The sequence below is a fragment of the Oryctolagus cuniculus genome, chromosome 3 (assembly GCF_964237555.1).
Source record: "Oryctolagus cuniculus chromosome 3, mOryCun1.1, whole genome shotgun sequence".
In the NCBI taxonomy this organism is placed as follows: Eukaryota; Metazoa; Chordata; class Mammalia; order Lagomorpha; family Leporidae; genus Oryctolagus; species Oryctolagus cuniculus.
Window position 1 is genome coordinate 20,931,119 of NC_091434.1, and position 17,946 is coordinate 20,949,064.

At 44.0% G+C, this 17,946-nt stretch overlaps 1 protein-coding gene across 21 annotated transcripts in view; it reads left to right on the forward strand.

Moving 5' to 3' along the window:
• USP37 (ubiquitin specific peptidase 37) overlaps window positions 1–17,946 on the forward strand; it is a 94,975-nt gene that overhangs the window by 72,782 nt on the left and 4,247 nt on the right. For 16 of the 21 annotated variants that reach the window (XM_070070192.1, XM_051848162.2, XM_002712587.5 and 13 more), the window contains 5 exons: window positions 5,936–6,102; window positions 9,715–9,775; window positions 11,426–11,541; window positions 15,481–15,550; window positions 15,965–16,103. In XM_070070192.1, coding sequence (XP_069926293.1) covers window positions 5,936–6,102; window positions 9,715–9,775; window positions 11,426–11,541; window positions 15,481–15,550; window positions 15,965–16,103 — 553 coding nt within the window. The remainder of the gene's footprint in view (window positions 1–5,935; window positions 6,103–9,714; window positions 9,776–11,425; window positions 11,542–15,480; window positions 15,551–15,964; window positions 16,104–17,946) is intronic. The other 5 variants (XR_011387105.1, XR_011387108.1, XR_011387107.1 and 2 more) reach the window with 1 other exon arrangement.

Genomic DNA, 17,946 nt, shown 5'->3' on the forward strand with positions numbered 1-17,946 from the left:
CACAACTACTTGAACCATCACACTACCTTCAAGGGTGCACATCAGACTTTGCCACCTGTTACCTCCTGTGGTTAGCTGTCCTTTACCTTCCAGTCACTCTGCATGGGCGGTCTTAGAGGCTTCAGCATCCTCATAAAGATCTTTTCACTGCCGTATTTTCTCTGGTCTTAATTTCAGAGATCTTTTCTTCTTGATCAGCCACTTTAAGGAAGTCATACTCTAGATTCCTGCTTCTCAAAGTGTTTTCCCAGATCATTTGTCATCTGGGCACTTCCTAAGCTTGCCTTTTGTTCCTGCACCGGGTCTACTGACAGAAACGTGGTGGGAAGCTCAGCAGTCTGCATTTTGATAACCACCTCCCCAAGTGATTCTGATGCATGTTACAGGTTGAGAACCACTTCCTCGAATCCATAATTGTGTTGCCCTTGAAGTCTTTATTTCAAATATTCTTCTCTAACCCTTCTCCACTTCCAGCTCACCTAGTGCCCTCTTCTTAAATTTAGCAGGAAGGCTCCCCCTTCCATCGACTCCCTCTTGTTTGCTACTCAGCACTTCCCTCTTGTTATCACTTCCCTTCTTTCTCAACGTGTATGCCATATCTTAGTGCTTGTTTATTTCCTCCCCCTCTTTGCTTCTGTCACAACAGCCCAACAAAACCCCAACTCTCAGCTTGCCGTCTTTTTTCTTTCTCCTTTTTTTTTTTTTTTTTTTTTTAATTTATTTATTTGGAAGTCAGAGTTAGAGAGAGAGGTCTTCCATCTGATGGTTCACTCCCCAATTGGCCGCAGCGGCCGGAGCTGTACCGATCCAAAGCCAGGAGCCAGGAGCTTCTTCTGGGTCTCCCACGCAGGTGCAGGGCCCCAAGCACTTGGGCCATCTTCTACTGCTTTCCCAGCCGTAGCAGAGAGCTGGATCCGAAGTGGAGCCTCCGGGATTAGAGCCAGCACCCATATGGGATGCCAGCACCTCAGGCCAAGGCGTTAACCCACTGCACCACATCACCGACCCCGCCGTCTTTTTTCATGACTGTGTCTAAGCAGCTGCAAATTGCTGGAGAAGACTCATAAAACTGTTGATGTTAACTCCTGAAATTCATGACTACATTCCTAAATGATCACGCGATACTGCTACTAGTCAGTTCTGTTATTCTTCCTTAGTAAATGTATTTCCTCAGTTACCATGATCTCTTCCTGACATCTTTAATTCTCTTTTCATACCTCCTTTATCTAGGCCTGGGGTATTTTTCAAGGAAAATAGATGCAATCAGTTGAAGACTCTGTTTTTGCTTTTGTTACAATGGGAGAGGTGTCTCTCTTTTTTTTTAAATTCATTTATTTATTTGAAAGGCAGAATTACAGAGGGAGAGAGAGATCGATCTTCCATCACTGGTTGACTTTTCAAATGGCTGGAGCTGGGCCAATCAGGAACCAGGAACCAGGAGCTTCTCCTGGGTCTCGCATGGGGGTGCAGGGTCCCAAATACTTGGGCCATCTTCTGCTTTTTTCCCAGACATGTTAACAGGCAGCTGGATCAGAAATGGAGCCACAGTGGACAGCCCAGTATTCAGTATAAGAATGTTAAGATTGAGACAGGTGTTACGGTGCAGTGGGTTCAGCTGCTGCTTGGAACAGTGATATCCCATATCCAGTTGCCCCAGCAAGGCCCAGCTACTCCACATTTCTAATCCAGCTTGCTGCTAATGTACATGATTGGCAGCAGCTAATGGCCCAAGTACTTTGGTTCCTGCCACCCACATTGGAGACCCACATGGAGTTCCTGGCTCCTGGCTTGCGCCTGGCCTAGCCCTGGCTTTTGAAAGCATTTGGGAAGTATACCAGCAGATGGAAGATAACTTGTCCCTTCCTCTCTCTGTTACTTTCCCTTTCAAATAAAAAATATATTCAAAAGACTGAAAAAGAAAAAATGGTAACACATGGCTCAGTCCCCTCCATTGTGCAAGTTCCTTATTAGTGGAATTTTTGTGAACATATTTGACCCCGTGGTAGTCTGGATCTCTCCGATAATCTTGTCCTGAAGACATATGTACATTGATTTTAGCATCTCAAAAGTGAACTTCTTTGATCTGCTTTCTATCCCATGGACTAATTACTGGTATAATCTAAGATTGTCTCAAGTGCATTGTTACAGTGAGTGCTGAAAATTATTGACTGAAAAAAAAATTATGGGGGCGGTGCTGTAGTGTAGTAGATTAAGCTTCCACCTGTGGCACCAGCATCCCATATGGGTGCCAGTTCCAATTCTGCTCCCTGCTAATGTGCCTGGGAAAGCAGTGGAAGATGACCCATGTGCTTGGGTCCCTGCACCCACGTGAGAGATTGGAAGAAGCTCCTGGATCCTAGCTTCAGATCAGCTATACTCATCATCATCTAACTTTTGTCTGTCTCAGTTCTAAATTTCCACAGGACATGATCTGATTGGTTGAGTCAAATACCCATTTAAAGTACAGTAAGCTCAGGCCAAAGGGTCAGAGAGGATCAGTAGGCTTCTCAGTTCCAGACCATGAAGGTCTGTTTCTCTAATAATAATGGAGGGAAGGAAAAATTACTGCTCTCCCTAGTGTGATTATCTTTTTTTTTTTTTTTTTTTGGCTTGGTCAATAAGTTTATTGTCTTTATCAGAAAAATCTTCATAGAAAATTGTTTGGTTTAGCTCTCAGCAGCCCGCTCCTGAGCTCTGAGGAAGCTTGCTTTCTTTTGAGCTACCCGATCTTTCTTCTGGGCAAGGGACATTTTGGGACGGTTCCACCTCTTCTTTTTAACTTCTCTCTTGGCCTTCTTCTCATACACTGGATTCTCTCATATAGCCATGTGGGCTTTCTTGTACATCTCCTCCATGTCTGGAGTCACATTGTTCTTTATGTACTGAGAGAATTGCTTCTTGTAAGCATCTTCATCTTCTTCCATTAGGTAACGCATGTAATCTGCAACATTCTGCCCCATAATGTGCTTCCGATGTACTTCTGCATTAAACTCCTTGCTTTCAGAATCGTAACCAGGGAACCGTTTGGTACTAAAATAAAGTTTTTCACATTTTAGTATACATTGATTAAAGCTAGTTCATTGCAGGAATTCATATCAGCAGCTGCCATCAGTCTTGAAACAACTGTTGCATCATATGCAACCTAGTGTGATTATCTTTAAAAAAAAAAAAATCAGATTCTAAAGACTTTATTGATTTACGAGTAATAGACTGGTTCACTGCCATGATGTTGGCAATGGCTGGTACTGGACTGGGCCAAAGAGCCCACTCTACAAGTCAGTCCAAACCAACCACCTGAGTGACAGGAACCCAGTTATTTAAGCTGCCACCACTGCCCCCAGGGTGTGCGTTAGTACAAGCTAGAGTCAGGAGCTGGAGCTGCCCAGGTGTTGAACCCAGGCACTCCAATATAGACGCAGATATCTTAACCACCAGGCTAAGTGCTTGCCCCAACAATTGATATTTTCTAATTTTGAGTTCCTTTTCCTCTTAAATTTTCAGTGCATATTAGTAATAAATAAATATTCACTCAGCAATTCTGTAATAAATAGTTCCTGACTTAAAGTCTTAAATCAAGATGCTGTAAGCTTCAGAATTATCTGAACTGTACAAAAGTATTTACTTAAAGAGTATCACTTGTTAAATCAACAACAGGAGTCACTGTGTACTTGCTCCCCATGTAGGACCTCTGTCCTTAATGTGTTTTACTATGAGAATTAATGGTAAAACTAGTTTTCAAGCAGTACTTTATATTTTGAGTCTGTGTGGGTACAAACTGTTGAAATCTTTACTTAGTGTAGAGTTGATCTGTATATAAAGATAATTAAAATGAATCTTAATGGAGAATGGGATGGGAGAGGGAGTAGAAGGTGGGATGGTTTGCAGGTGGGAGGGTGGTTATGGGGGAAGAACCGCTATAATCCAGAAGTTGTACTTTTGAAATTTATATTTATTAAATAAAATTTTCTATTTAAAAATTATGTATTTAAAATACAACATTAGGCATGTAGCGTAGTAGTTAAGATGCCACCATCTCATGTTGGAGTGCCTAGATTCAAGTCTACCTTCATTCCTGATTTCAGGTTCCCGCCACTGCACACGCTGAGAGGCAGCATAGCCCACTCCTGGTTGTTGCAAGCATTTGGGGAGTAAATCAGCAAATGGGAGAACAGGACAATCTCTCTCTCTCTCTTTCTCTCTCTCTCTCTCTCTTCCTTTCAAATAAGTAAAAATGAATAAATGACAAGTTATTTTCTTTTTTTTTTTTTTTAAGATTTTATTTATTTACTTGAGAGAGAGAGTTAAAGAGAGAGATATCTTCCATCCACTGGTTCACTCCCCAATTGGCTGCAGTGGCCAGAGCTGTGCCAATCAGGAGCCAGGAGCTTCTTCTGGGTCTCCCATTGCCATTACAGAGGACCAAGCACTTGGGCCATCTTCTACTGCTTTCCCAGTCCATAGCAGAGAGCTGGATCGAAGTGAAGCAGTTGGGACTTTAATCTGCACCTATATGGGATGCCAGCACTGCAGGTGGCGGCTTTACCCACTATGCCACAGCACTACCCCCATGTTTTCAAAGTTTTTTTAGGGGCCTGGTGTTGTGGCATAGCAGGTTAAGCCACCACCTATGAAGCTAGCATCCCATATGGGCACAGATGAGTCTCAGCTGCTCCACTTTCAATCTCGCTCCTTTCTAATGCTTCTGGGAAAGCAGCAGAAGATGGCTCAAGTGCTTGGGCCCCTGTACCTGTGTGGGAGATGCAAAGGAAGCTCCTAGCCCCTGGTTTCAGTCTGGCCCAGCACTGGCCATTGCAGCCATTTGGGTTAGTGAACCAGCAATTGGAAGATGTGTCTCTCTTTCTCTACCTTTCAAATGAATAAATAAAATTTTAAAAAAAATTTTTTTACACTAAAACAAGTATCTTTTAGTTCCATTTTTCCAGGAACTTTGAACTACCCTCATATACAAGTTGCCAGAGACTTGGGCAATTTTTACTTTATACTTAACTCTTTTCATTTAGAATATATACAAAATTTGTTTTTGATGTGAAAATATGCTCAACTGACATAATAGGAAAGTGTTAATCTTTTTAGCCTAATTGTTTGAAAGGCTGAGTGACAGAGAGGGACAGACAGAGAAAGATTTTCATCCTCTGATTTACTACCCAAATGGCCACAACTCCCCAGCCAGGACTGGACCAGGCTGAATCCAAGAACCAGGAATTCCATCCTGGTTTCCCATATGTGCGGCAGAGGCCCAAGTACTTGGGCCTTCCTCTGCTGCCTTCCCAGGTGCATTAGGAGAAAGCTAGATTGGAAGCAGAACACCTGGGACTCCGACTGGAGCTCCATCCAGTATGGGATGCTGGCATTGCAAGCAGTAGCTTAACCCACTGTGCCTCAGTGTCAGTCCTACCCTACTTCTTATTTAATCTGAATATTTTAAAGCTAGTTCTTGGTCATGTGACACTGTGACCTATGAATTTGAATGTTTGTTCTTCCCCATCCTTAACCATAGCTTCTGATAATCACCTGATTTCAGAACCACTTCTATAGATCAGTGGTTCTCAACCAAAGGACAGTGTTGTCCCCAGCGGACATTTAGCAATGTCTGTCATTTTTAGCTGTCACATCTGGAGAGGGATGCATGTTTATGGCATCTAATAGGAAGAGGCCAGGGTTGCAATTAAACATTCTACAATGTGTAGAAGAGATCCCCTACATATATAAAAACTTGTCCTACCCAGAATGTCAGTAGGGCTGACAAGGCTGAGAGACCCTGACATACTTGAAGTAAGATGACATTTTATGTCCCAAGCAAGTTACAGATGAGATTAAAGTAAATTACGCTCCAAACAGCAGATGTCACTGTAGTCCAGAAATTTCAGTTTAGTAGAAGGGATTTTCCAAGTTAATATTATGTCTGTTTCCACAGATCCTGCCAGTTTTGCTGAGATAACTAAAGACTGTGATGAGAATAAAGAAAACAAAACCCCAGAGGGATCTCAGGGAGAGGTTGATTGGCTCCAACAGTACGACATGGAGCGTGAACGAGAAGAGCAAGAGCTCCAGCAGGCGCTGGTTCAGAGCCTTCAGGAGCAAGTAAGTTATTTATATAACTGAGCCTTCTGTAGCTCTCATCCCTGTTAAATAGAATAATAGTAACTTACATGTGTTGAGCACTGAACTTTGTATCAGACATTGTTCCAGATAATTTACCTACAATATATCTTTGATCCACCAGAAGTGGGGGGGGCTTGCTTAGTTGTGAAAACAGGTATATTGGTAACTTTCCCCATTTTTAAAATCTAGATGAGACAAAATGTATGGGATACATGAGATTATTCCCAGTCCAGCTTTATTTTGCAGGCTGTGGAAGTAGCCAGTATGCGGGCAAGTGTTGTGGCTTAGCAGGTTAAGCTGCCTTTTGCAATGCCAGCATCCCATATTGGAGTGCCAGTTTGAGCCCCGGTGCTTTGCCTCTGATCCAGGTCCCTGTTAATGTGCCTGGGAAGGCAGCAGATGTTGGCCACTGTCACCCATGTGGGAGACCTGGATGAAGTTTCCAGCTTCTCGCTTCAGCCTCACCCAGCCTTTGCTATTGCAGCCAACTGAGGAGTGAACGAATGGATGGAAGATTTTCTCTCTCTCTCTCTCTCTCATTTTTCGTTTTTGCTTTTTTAAGGAGGTTTTTTAGAAAAAGATTTATTTGAAAGGCAGTGCTACAAAGAGAAACAGCAATCTTTCATCCGTTGGTTTATTCCCTTAATGCCTGCCCCATCCAGGGCTGAACCAGACCAAAACCAAAGACCCCGGAACTCCATTCAGGTCTCTCACGTGGGTGGCAGGCACCCAAGGCCTCAGGCCACCATCTACTGTCTTCCCAAATGCTAGCGGGCGCTAGATCAGAAGCGAAGGACCAGGACTGAAACCAGCACTCCTACATGGGATGTGGACGTCCCAGGTGGGCGCTTCACCCGCTGTGCCACAGCGCTGCCTCTCCGAGGAGCTTTAAAAAATACCGATGGCTCAGAAATTCTGATGTGAGGTGAGGCATTTGGCCTAGCAGTTAAGATAACTTCATCCTGTATTAGAGTACCTGGATTCAATTCCTGGCTCTGGCTCCTGGTTCCAGCTTTTCTGCTAATGTAGAATCTAGGAGGCAGCAATGATAAGAGTCAGTAGCTGGGTTCTTGCCACGCACATGGAAGACCTAGTTTACATTCCCAGCTCCCAGCTTAAGCCCTGACCGTTCCTCAGCCATTGAAGGCAGTTGGGGAGTGAACTGATAGATAGGAGCTTTCTTTGTCCCAGCCCTTCAGCCTCTCAAATGAATAAATGTTTCTTAAAATTTTTTCAAAAGAAATTCTAATGTGATTTATTTGGAGATGGTCTGGGCAACTGAATTTCTTTTAATCTGATTTTTTTAAATGCACAATTCCTTTTTTTCCTTTAAGATTTATTTGTTTGTTTGAAAACCAGAGCAATAGGGATCTTCCGTCTTCTGGTTTACTCCTTCAGTGGCTACGACAGCCAGATCTGGGCTAGACAGAAACCAGGAGCCAGAACTCCATCCTTGTGTCCCACAGTGGTGCCAGGGACTCAAGCACTTCGGACATCATCTGCTGCCTTCCTAGGCACATTAGCAAGAAGCTGGACTGGAAGAGCAGCCAGGACTTGAACCAGCATTCCAAAACAGGATGCCAGCATCCTAAGCTGTGGCTTAACCTGCAGAGCCACAACACTGGCCCTCATCATTTTTTTTTTAATTTATTAATTTATTTGAAAGGTAGAATTACAGAAAGGCAAAGAGAGAAAGAGAGGTCTTCCATTTACTGGTTTACTACCAAAATGGCCACAATGGACGGAGCTGGGCCTATCCAAACCCAGGAGCCTGGAGCTTCTTCCAGGTCTCTCACATGGGTGCTGGGGCCCAAGCACTTGAGTCATCCTCTACTGCTTTCTCAGACCATAGCAGAGAGCTGGATCAGAAGTGGAGCAGCCGAGACACAAACCAGTCCCCATATAGGATGTCAGCACAGGAGGCTTTACCTACTACATCACAGCACCAGCCCTCCTAATCTTAATTTTTAAAAGCTTTCCCTGGAGAAAGGAAGTCACTCCAGTCCCGGGTCAGGCCTCTCCACCTCCTCCTTCTGCCTCCACCCTGACAAGTAGTAGTAGCATTGGAGTGGGGGGTGCAGCTGCAGCAGCAATACTGAATACAGTCTGGGAGACCATGGACATCCAAATGATGAATTTGGTGCCAGCAGTGTGGCATAGCAGGTTGGGCCACTGTCTGCAATGCTGGCATCCCATATAGGTACCAGTGTGAGTCCCGGATGCTCCACTTCTGATCCAATTCCCTGCTAATAGTCTTGGGAAAGCAGCAGAAGATGGCCCCAATGCTTGGGCCCCTGCATGTACTTGGGAGACCTGAATGAAGCTTCTTGGTTCAGCCTGGCCTATCCCTGATCATTGTGGCCATTTGGGGAGTGAACCAGCAGATGAAAGATCTCTCTATCTCTCTGTAACTTTGCCTTTCAAATAAATAAAAATAAAACTTGAGGAAAAAAAAACTTTCCCAGGGCAGACGTTTAGTATAACACATGCCACTTGGGATGCCCACGTCCCATGTCAGAATTCCTGGGTTCCAATCTCAACTTCCCTGGAAGACAGCAGGTGATAATGCCTCAAGTGTTTGTGATCCTGCCTTGGAGATCCCACATTGGAGATCTGGGTTGAGTTTTTAGCTCCTGGCTTTGGACTGACCCAGCCTCAGCTATTTTAGCTATTAGGGCGTGAACCACCTCATGGAACAGCTCTCTGCCTGCCTGACTAGCCTTTCAAATCAATAAATAACAAGAAACTAGAAATCCATGAACAGTGTCTTCTTATTCATGTTTGTCATGGACAGGGTGAAAGGTGTGCTAGAGGTGACCATCAGCTCAGGAGACAGTACACCCTTCTTCCCAGCTCTGCATTCAGAATCATGTGTTTAGCTTGACATGGGCCATAGTGGGAGTATTTAGACCATAGAAATTGACAAATGCTATATAAATCGGCAAAGGAGAAGCAGCAGTTTACAGAGTATCTGTCACGTGTTGGCATATTGTACATGTAAGAAGAAAAGGAATTACATCTTGCTGTTACATTGAATGGTTTTTGGTTAGCAAGCCAATTTTAACCCCCACCAGTGGGGCTGACATTGTGGCACAATGGGATAAGCTGCCACCTGTGATATCGGCATCCCACATGATTTGAGTCCTGGATGCTGCACTTCCAATCCAGCTCCCTGCTGATTTACCTAGAAAAACAGTGGAAGGTGGCCCAAGTACTGGGTCACTGCTGCTCATGTAGGAAACCTAGATGGAGCTCCAGACTCCTGGCTTCAGCCTGGCCCAGCACCAGCCTTTGCGGCCATTTGGGGAGTGAACAGCAAATGGGCGATCACTTGATATCCATCCTCCCTCCATCTCCCCTGCCCTCCCTTTCTCCGTTTTCTCTTTAACTTTGCCTTTCAAATAAATAATAGATCTTAAAAAAACAAAAAACCAACATTGTGTTTTAGGGAGACAGTGTTGCAAAATTCCAAATTTCCATAAAGATATGGAAAGCATTATGAGCAGTTACTTCCGGAGAACTGATTTTATCCTCATTAGGTAACCTTAATCAGTGCCTCTTAAATACCTTGTCTTTATTTTGTCCTTTTAGGAGGCTTGGGAACAGAAAGAAGATGATGACCTCAAAAGAGCTACTGAGCTAAGTCTTCAAGGTGTGAAGGGCATCTTAAATTTTTATAATGTTAAAAAACGTGTCACAAATAGAAGAGCAATAAAATGTACTTTGTAATAGCATAGCAAATTTGAGCACCACCTAGATAAAGAAATAGAACCTTAGAAGTTACCCATATATCTTTCTCTTTCCCCTGCCTCCCAGAGGAAAACATGTTGTCTTCATTGTTAGCTTGTCTTTTTAAAAAAGTGATTTTGCCATCTCATTGCCATGTGGCTAAACAATGTACTTTTTTAGTTTTAAAAAATTTAACGGCAAAAACAATCTGTTTAATGAAACGACTAATATGGTCACTGCTAAGACTCCTAGAAGAGCTTGAAATGGCTCCAGTTTCCCCATTTTTTAAACATCTATTTATTTGAAAGGGAGGGCTACAGAGAAAGTGACATATTCCATCAGCTGATTCACTCCCCAATGGCTGCAACAGCAGGGCTGGGCAAGGCTGAAGCCAGGAGCCTGGAACTCCGCCTCGATCTCCCACATGGGGAGCAAGGGCCCAGGTACTGGGGCCACCTTCTGCCTTCTCAGGTGCCTTAGCAAAAAGCTGGAGGGGAGACAGAGCAGCCAGGACTGGAAGCAGCACTCTGAGATGGGTTGCCAGATGACAAGCAGTGGCTTGACCTTCTGCACCGTGCCTCGTTTAGAGCTTGTTCTGGGGGAGTTAATGGGCAAAGATATGAATGAATATTCAGTAGCAAAAGGTTTGCACAGTTGCAGCTTTTTTTTTTTTTTTTTTTTTTTTTTAAGATCTATATACTTTTTTGAATGGCAGAGTTACAGAGAGATGAGAACTTCTATCCACTGGTTCAGTCCCCAAATGGCCGCAGCAGCCAGAGCTAGGCCCACCCAAAGCCAGAAGCACTGGGGCTGTCTTCTGTTGATATCCCAGGAGCATTATCAGGGAGCCACATTGGAAGTGGAGTAGCCGGGACTCAAACCGGTGTCCGTATGGGTTGCCAGCACAGCAGGCAGCTCTTTCACTAGCCATGCCACATGCCGGCCCCAGCCATGGCATTTTAAAGAACTAATATGTGAACCAAATACTAGAAGTCCACAAAAGTCCATAGTTTCAGGGACTGGGCTAATTCTATTTATATCACCAAAGTGTTATTTTTCTCTATATCTGAGATGGAGAAAGAACAGTGACTTTAGAAACAAAACACAAAGAATTAGCACAGGGGCTGGAGCTTTAGTGTAGTGGGTGCTATGGCGTAGCAAGTAAAAGTGCTGCCTGCCACATCAGCATCGCATATGGGTGCTAGTTGGAGACTTGGTTGTTCCACTTTGATCCAGCTCCCTGCTGATGGCCTAGGAAAGCAGTAGAGGATGGCCCAAGTCCTTGGGCCCCTGCACCCACAAAGGAGACCTGGAAGAAACTCCAGGCTCCTGGCTTTGGCGTGACCCAGACCTGACTCTTGCAACCATAAGACTTATAAGACAGAAATATTTCTTTTATACACACACGTATGCAGTGTTATTCCCCAGGGCAGGCTGAGTGAATTGAAATGCTAATACTGTTTTGTTTTCTTAGGGTGATTAAAATACATGCCTCAAGAAATTTTAGCTTGCTAATCATATCCTTATGTCTATTCCAAGAACTTTTGCAAAAGTTTGTCTTTGTGTTTTCCAGAGTTTAACAACTCTTTTCTGGACGCACTGGGTTCTGATGAGGACTCTGGAAATGAGGACGTTTTCGACATGGAGTACACAGCAGCTGAAGCTGAAGAGCTGAAAAGAAATGCTGAGGTAAGGCTCGGCCCTGGGTGGAGCTGGTCAGGCTGTCAGTGTCACTCCTGGTCGTCATCTGCGGAGGCCTCCTTCAGGGTCCATTGCAGGTTGATTCCGTGTTTGGCAGCCATCAGTGGACTTTGTTTTGTCCTGGCCTTCGTTCTTTCCTGACATGTAAGATCCAAAACGGGCCGGCACTATGGTGTAGTAGGTTAAGCCTCTGCCTGCTGTGCTGGCATCCCATCTGGGCACCAGTTGAAGTCCTGGTTGCTCCACTTCCAATCCAGCTCCCTGCTAATGGTCTGAAAAAGCAGTGGAAGATGGCCCAAGTGCTTGGGCCCCTGTATCCACGTGGGACACCCAAAAGAAGCTCCTGGCTCCTGGCTTTGGATCAGCCCACTCTGGCCATTGAGGCCATTGGGAGTGAACCAGCATTTGGAAGACCTTTTTCTCTGTCTCCCTCTCTCTGTAACTCTGCCTCTCAAATAAATAAATGAATCTTTTTTTTAAAGATTTATTTATTTATTTGAGAGGCAGTTACACAGAGAGAGAAGGAGAGGCAGAGAGAGAGAGAGAGAAAGAAAAAGAAAGGTCTTCCACCCTCTGGTTCACTCCCTGTTTGGCCACAATTGCCAGAGCTATGCCGATTCAAAGCCAGGAGCCAGGAGCTTCTTCCAGGTCTCCCATGCAGGTGCAGGGGCCCAAGCACTTGGGCCGTCTTCTACTTCTTTCCCAGGCCATAGCAGAGGTGTCTGGATCGGAAGTGGAGCAGCCAGGACTCAAACTGGTACCCATATGGGATGCCTGCACTGCAAACAGTAGCTTTACCTGCTACACCACAGGTCCGGCCCCTAAATAAATTTTTAAAACAAAAAAAGATTCTAAACAAAAGCAGAAATTCATCTTGACCATCTTATGTCTATGTTAGGTAAGAACTGAGTGATAGCATATGTACAAAATTACCTGTAGCTCACCAAGTAGCAGTATTATCTTTATAGTTAGATACCAGAACCAGTTGATTGTTACTCACTGAAAACTGTTGAATGATGTTGACCACGTTCGACTCTCCCCTTTTTCCTTAAGTAAGTGATTTTAGTTACTTACAATCCCACTATCCTAGCGCAACTACTGTTACATTTTGACGTACTCTTTTGTCATTTCCACCTCTACATATGCTTTAAAACTTTTTGAAGTTCAGTTTTTTTCCTGTTTATTAGGGACAGGTGTCATGTCACAGCAGGTTAAGCCACTGCTTGGGATGACCACTTCCCATGTCAGAATGCTAGTTTGAGTCCTGACTCCTGCACTTCCAATCCAGCTTCCTGCTAATGTACATTGGAAGGCAGCAAGCAGTAGCCCAAGTGCCTGGATCCCTGGCACCCACATGGGAGACCTGGAAGGATTCCTGGTCTCCTGACTTGGGCCTGGCCTAGCCCTGGCTGCTGTTGCAGACATTTGGGTACTGAAGCAGTGGTTGGAAGAGCTCTCTCTCTCTATGTCCCTCCCTTTCTCTCTGTTGCTCTGTGAAATAAATAAAAATTTTTAGAAGAGCTTTAAGTATTTTATTTTTAATGGTTATAATATATTCCTTCAAATGAACATACTGTTTAATTTTTAACAATGAGTATTTGTTTACGATGTTTCTATTTTTTTCACTGTAATAAAAATACATTGAAAAATTGTGTATGATTATAGTGTTTTCCATATTTTGAGTTTTCTTCTTTAAGGTAAATTCCCAGGGATGATGAGTTTTGGTGAAGCCATTCAGCTGCCACTTAACTCCCACATTGCATATCGGAGTGCCTTGGGTTCAAGTCCAAGCTCTGCTCTTGATTCCACCTTCCTATTAATACCCTGGGAGGCAGCAGGTGATAATTCAAGTACTTGAGTCCATGCCACCCATATGAGAGATCCGAATTGGGTTCCTTGCTCCCAGTGTCGCCCTTGCCCAGCCCTAACTTATGGGCATTTGGGGAATGAAGTATATGACAAATCCCCAGAATTCAATTACTGTGTCACAACTCCTGGACATTTTGGTAACTTCTTATTTATATATACCTAAATTCTTTCCAAAAATTTTATACAAATATATTTTTTTAAAGATTTGTTTTATTTATTTGAAAGAGTTACAGAGAGGTAGAGACAGAGAGAGAGGTCTTTCATCCGCTGGTTCACTCCCTAGATGTCCACAACAGCCAGAGCTGTGCCTATCCAAAGCCAGGAACCAGGAGCTTCTTCCAGGTTTCCTACATGGGTGCAGGCCCAAGGACTTGGACCATCTTCTACTGCTATCTCAGGCCATAGCAGAGAGCTGGATCAGAAGAAGAGCAGTCAGGACTAGAACCAGCGCCCATATGGGATGCCGGCGCTTCAGGCCATGGCTTTAACCCACTGCTCCACAGCGCCGTCCCCTCTTTCCCAGAATTTAACCTTACAGTGCTGCTGCACTGCATGGATACCATTTTTCAGTTTTTTACTAACAACATTTTAGTTACATTAAAGAAAAAAGAAAAGAAAACACTTTAAGGGGCTGGCATTATGGCATAGCAGGTTAAGCCACCACCTGTAACTCCAGTATCCCATATAAGTACCAGTTTGAGGACCAGCTGCTCCACTTCCAATCCAGCTTCCTGCTTATGAACCTTGGAAAGCAGCAGGAAGATGGCCCAAGTGCTTGAGCCCCTGCTACCTACAAGAGAGACCTGGATGGAACCCCTGGCTGCTTGCTTTGGCCTGGCCCAGCCCTGGCCATTGCAACCATTTAGGGAGTGAACCAGCTGATGGAAGACCTGTGGGTGGGTGGGTGGGTGGGTATATCTCCCTCTCTCTCTAACTTTGCCTTTCAAATAAAATAAATAAAATCTTGGAAAAAAATTAAAAACTTAAAATGTAAAAGTTCACCTATAATGCCTACAGCAATACACCTTGTTCCTTGTTTTTCTTTTCTTTTTAAGATTTATTTATTTATTTGCAAGTCAGAGTTACACAGAGAGAAGAGAGGCAGAGAGAGAGGTCTTCCATCCAATGATCCAATGGTTCATTCCCCAGTTGGCCTTAATGGCCAGAGCTACACTGATCAGAAGCCAGGATCCAGGAGCTTCCTCCTGGTCTCCCACGTGGGTGCAGGGGCCCAAGGACTTGGGCCATCCTCTGCTGCTTTCCCAGGCCGTAGCAGAGAGCTGGATTGGAAGTGGAGCAGCCAGGACTCGAACCAGCACCCATATGGGATGCTGGCACTTCAGGCTAGGGCGTTAACCTGCTGTGCCACAGTGCCGGCACCTGAAAGAAAAAGGATCTTCCATTCACTGGTTTACTCCCCAAGTGGCCACAACAGCTAGGGCTGAGCCAAGCCAAAACCAGGAGCCAAGGACTCCAACTCAAGTACTTGAGCCATCATCTGTTACTTCCCAGGCACGTTAGCAGCAGAGCTAGGATTCACACCAGTACTCTGCAGGCATCACAGGTAGTTGCCTAACCCGCTGGGCCACACCGACCACCCCTTTAATTTTTTCATTGTTATCACACACCTAACCACTAACCTATTTTTATGGAGCTATAGTTACGTGCATTCATAAAGGTTCGAGGGACAAGATAACATGTTGATAATCCACATAATTTTTTATATGACCAGATGATGCTGTATTGAATTTACATACCACTAACCAATCAACTATTACTGGGTATATTGTTCCAACTTTCCATTATTATAGATAATACTACAGTGAATAACTTGCTACGTACACTCTTTTCTTCTTTTAGATTATCTCCAAGGATAGGTCGGTATTTGGGGGTAGAATTCTTGGATCAAAGTTTATGAGTAGCAAACCCACTGAAATATTTTTATTTAGGCTGACTCCACCATACACTGAAGCTTCAGTGTATTGGCTTTGATAATAAATTTGAATTCAGTGCTTTGTTTTTATTCAAACAAAAAGTCATGCCCACTCTGTTTCCCAGACAGGAAATCTTCCTCATTCCTATCGACTGATCAGCGTTGTCAGTCACATTGGCAGCACCTCTTCTTCAGGTAAGCGCACATCACACTTTCAGTGTTTTGTTAGTGAAGTAGCCAGCATTTCCTCCTCACTATGTTGTTCTTGGCCTAGTTTTATGAAGTGTAAATTGAATGCACAAGAAAAATTTTGAAATATTTTCTTTGATCGCCCTCACTGTGACTTGTGTTAATAGATACTACTGTTTTGATTTTTTTATTCTTAAATGACCTAAAGTCCCCAGAGCGAAATATGTTTATCAGTAAAGCTACCCTGTTGTAGTTATATTCCTGCTGTAATTCTCTATACCTATTTTTTAAATGGATTTTTAGAAACATTATTGGAGGTAAGGTGGATAGGTAGCCATTTCTCTTCTCAAACTTCCTGTACCTGAGAAAACTTCATTATGTTTTTTTAAAACCTCTATATTACAATTTTATTTGTTTCAGGTCATTATATTAGTGATGTGTACGACATTAAGAAGCAGTCGTGGTTTACTTACAATGACCTGGAGGTATCTAAAATCCAGGAGGCCGCCGTGCAGAGCGATCGAGATCGGAGTGGCTACATCTTCTTTTATATGCACAAGTAAGAAACTGCTTTATGTCTGAAGTCGCTGGCTGAAAATCTCACCCAAATATTTTCTGCTTTCTTTAAGAATAGAGTGTTGCTATCACTTGATTCATTGACAATTTTTGGTTTTTGTTTTCTTTACTTAGGGCTCATCTCTTGATATTTCCTTAAAATTCCAGGCTATTTCCCCCTAACAGCATCAATTAATCATCACGTAGTAGAATCTAGGTGTGGAGCTTTCAGACAGTTTGTTTTATGATGGAGGCTGTCCTATCATAAACCGTTTTGATCTTTCCATTTTATGTGAATGGGGGAACTCCATAGTTTTTGGTGTCTTTTTGTTTGTTTCTTGTTTTTTGACATGTAGAGAAAGAGAGAGAGAGAGCTCCCATTTGCTGGTTTACTCCCCAGTTGCCTTCAATGACTGGAGTTGGGATAGAGCTGAAGCTGAGAGCCAAAAACTCAATCCAAGTCTCCTATATGGATGACAGGAACCCACTTAATTGAGCCATCACTCCTGCCTCCCAGGGTCTGTGTTGGCAGGGAGTTGGAGCCAGAGCTGGGAATGAAACCTAGGTCCTCTGATACGGGATGCAAGCGTCTCAACTATAAGGCTAAACACTGGTCCCTGTATAGCATTTTTGTTAAAGCTAACCATTGTCAGTTCTCACCAACCTCAATAGTCAGCACCCAGGGGGTTAAGATGGTGATCAAACAAGTGAGTTGCATCTTTTTTTTTTTTTCCTTAAGATTGAGTGATTGATTTGAAAGGCAAAGTTAGAGATCCATCTACTGTTCTTTATTGAAATGGCTACAACAGCCAGGGCTGAGCCAGGCTTTAGCTGATAGCCTAGAACTTCATCTGGGTCTCCTACATGGATGGCAAATACTTGGGCCATCGTCCAGTGCTTTCCTGTACATTAACAGGGAGCTAGTTAGGAAGTGGAACAGCTGGGACTCAAACTGGTGCTCATATGAGATGCTGGTATCACAGGCCACAGCTTAACCCACTGCACCACAATATCGGCCCCCAATTTTTTTTAATTGTTACTTGATAGAGTGACGAGAAAGAAAAAGAGCTCTTGCTGTGGTGTTGTTGTTGTTGTTGTTGTTTTTGACAGACAGAGTGGACAGTGAGAGAGAGAGACAGAGAGAAAGGTCTTCCTTTGCCGTTGGTTCACCCTCCAATGGCCGCCACAGCCAGCACGCTGCGGCCGGCGCACTGCGCTGATCTGATGACAGGAGCCAGGTACTTATCCTGGTCTCCCATGGGGTGCAGGGCCCAAGGACTTGGGCCATCCTCCACTGCACTCCCTGGCCACAGCAGAGAGCTGGCCTGGAAGAGGGGCAACCGGGACAGAATCCGGCACCCCGATCGGGACTAGAACCCGGTGTGCCGGTGCCGCAAGGCAGAGGATTAACCTAGTGAGCCGCGGCGCCGGCCCAGAAAAAGAGCTCTTAACATTTGTTGATTTACTCCCAATATGGCCACACAGCCAGAGGTGGGCCAGGCCAAAACCCGGATTACTTAGGCCATCATCTCCTGCCTTCCTAGACACATTCATAAGCAGCAGCCCAGACTCAAACTGACTCTGATCAGATGTGAGTGTCCCAAGCAGTGCTTAACCCACTGCACCTCAACATCCTCCCCTCTTTAAAATGTATTCATTTATTTGAAAGGTGAAGTAATAGAGGTGGGAAGAGAAAGACCGTAAGCTGGTAATTTAATGAAATGTAGGTGCCAAATGGGATTCTGTAGGCTTTATTATTATCTGTTTTCTGTTCCTTTTTCTGTTTGTCCTTTGGTTCTTCTCACTGAATTCCCTTTTTAATTTTTGTTTGTTTGTTTAATTTTAAG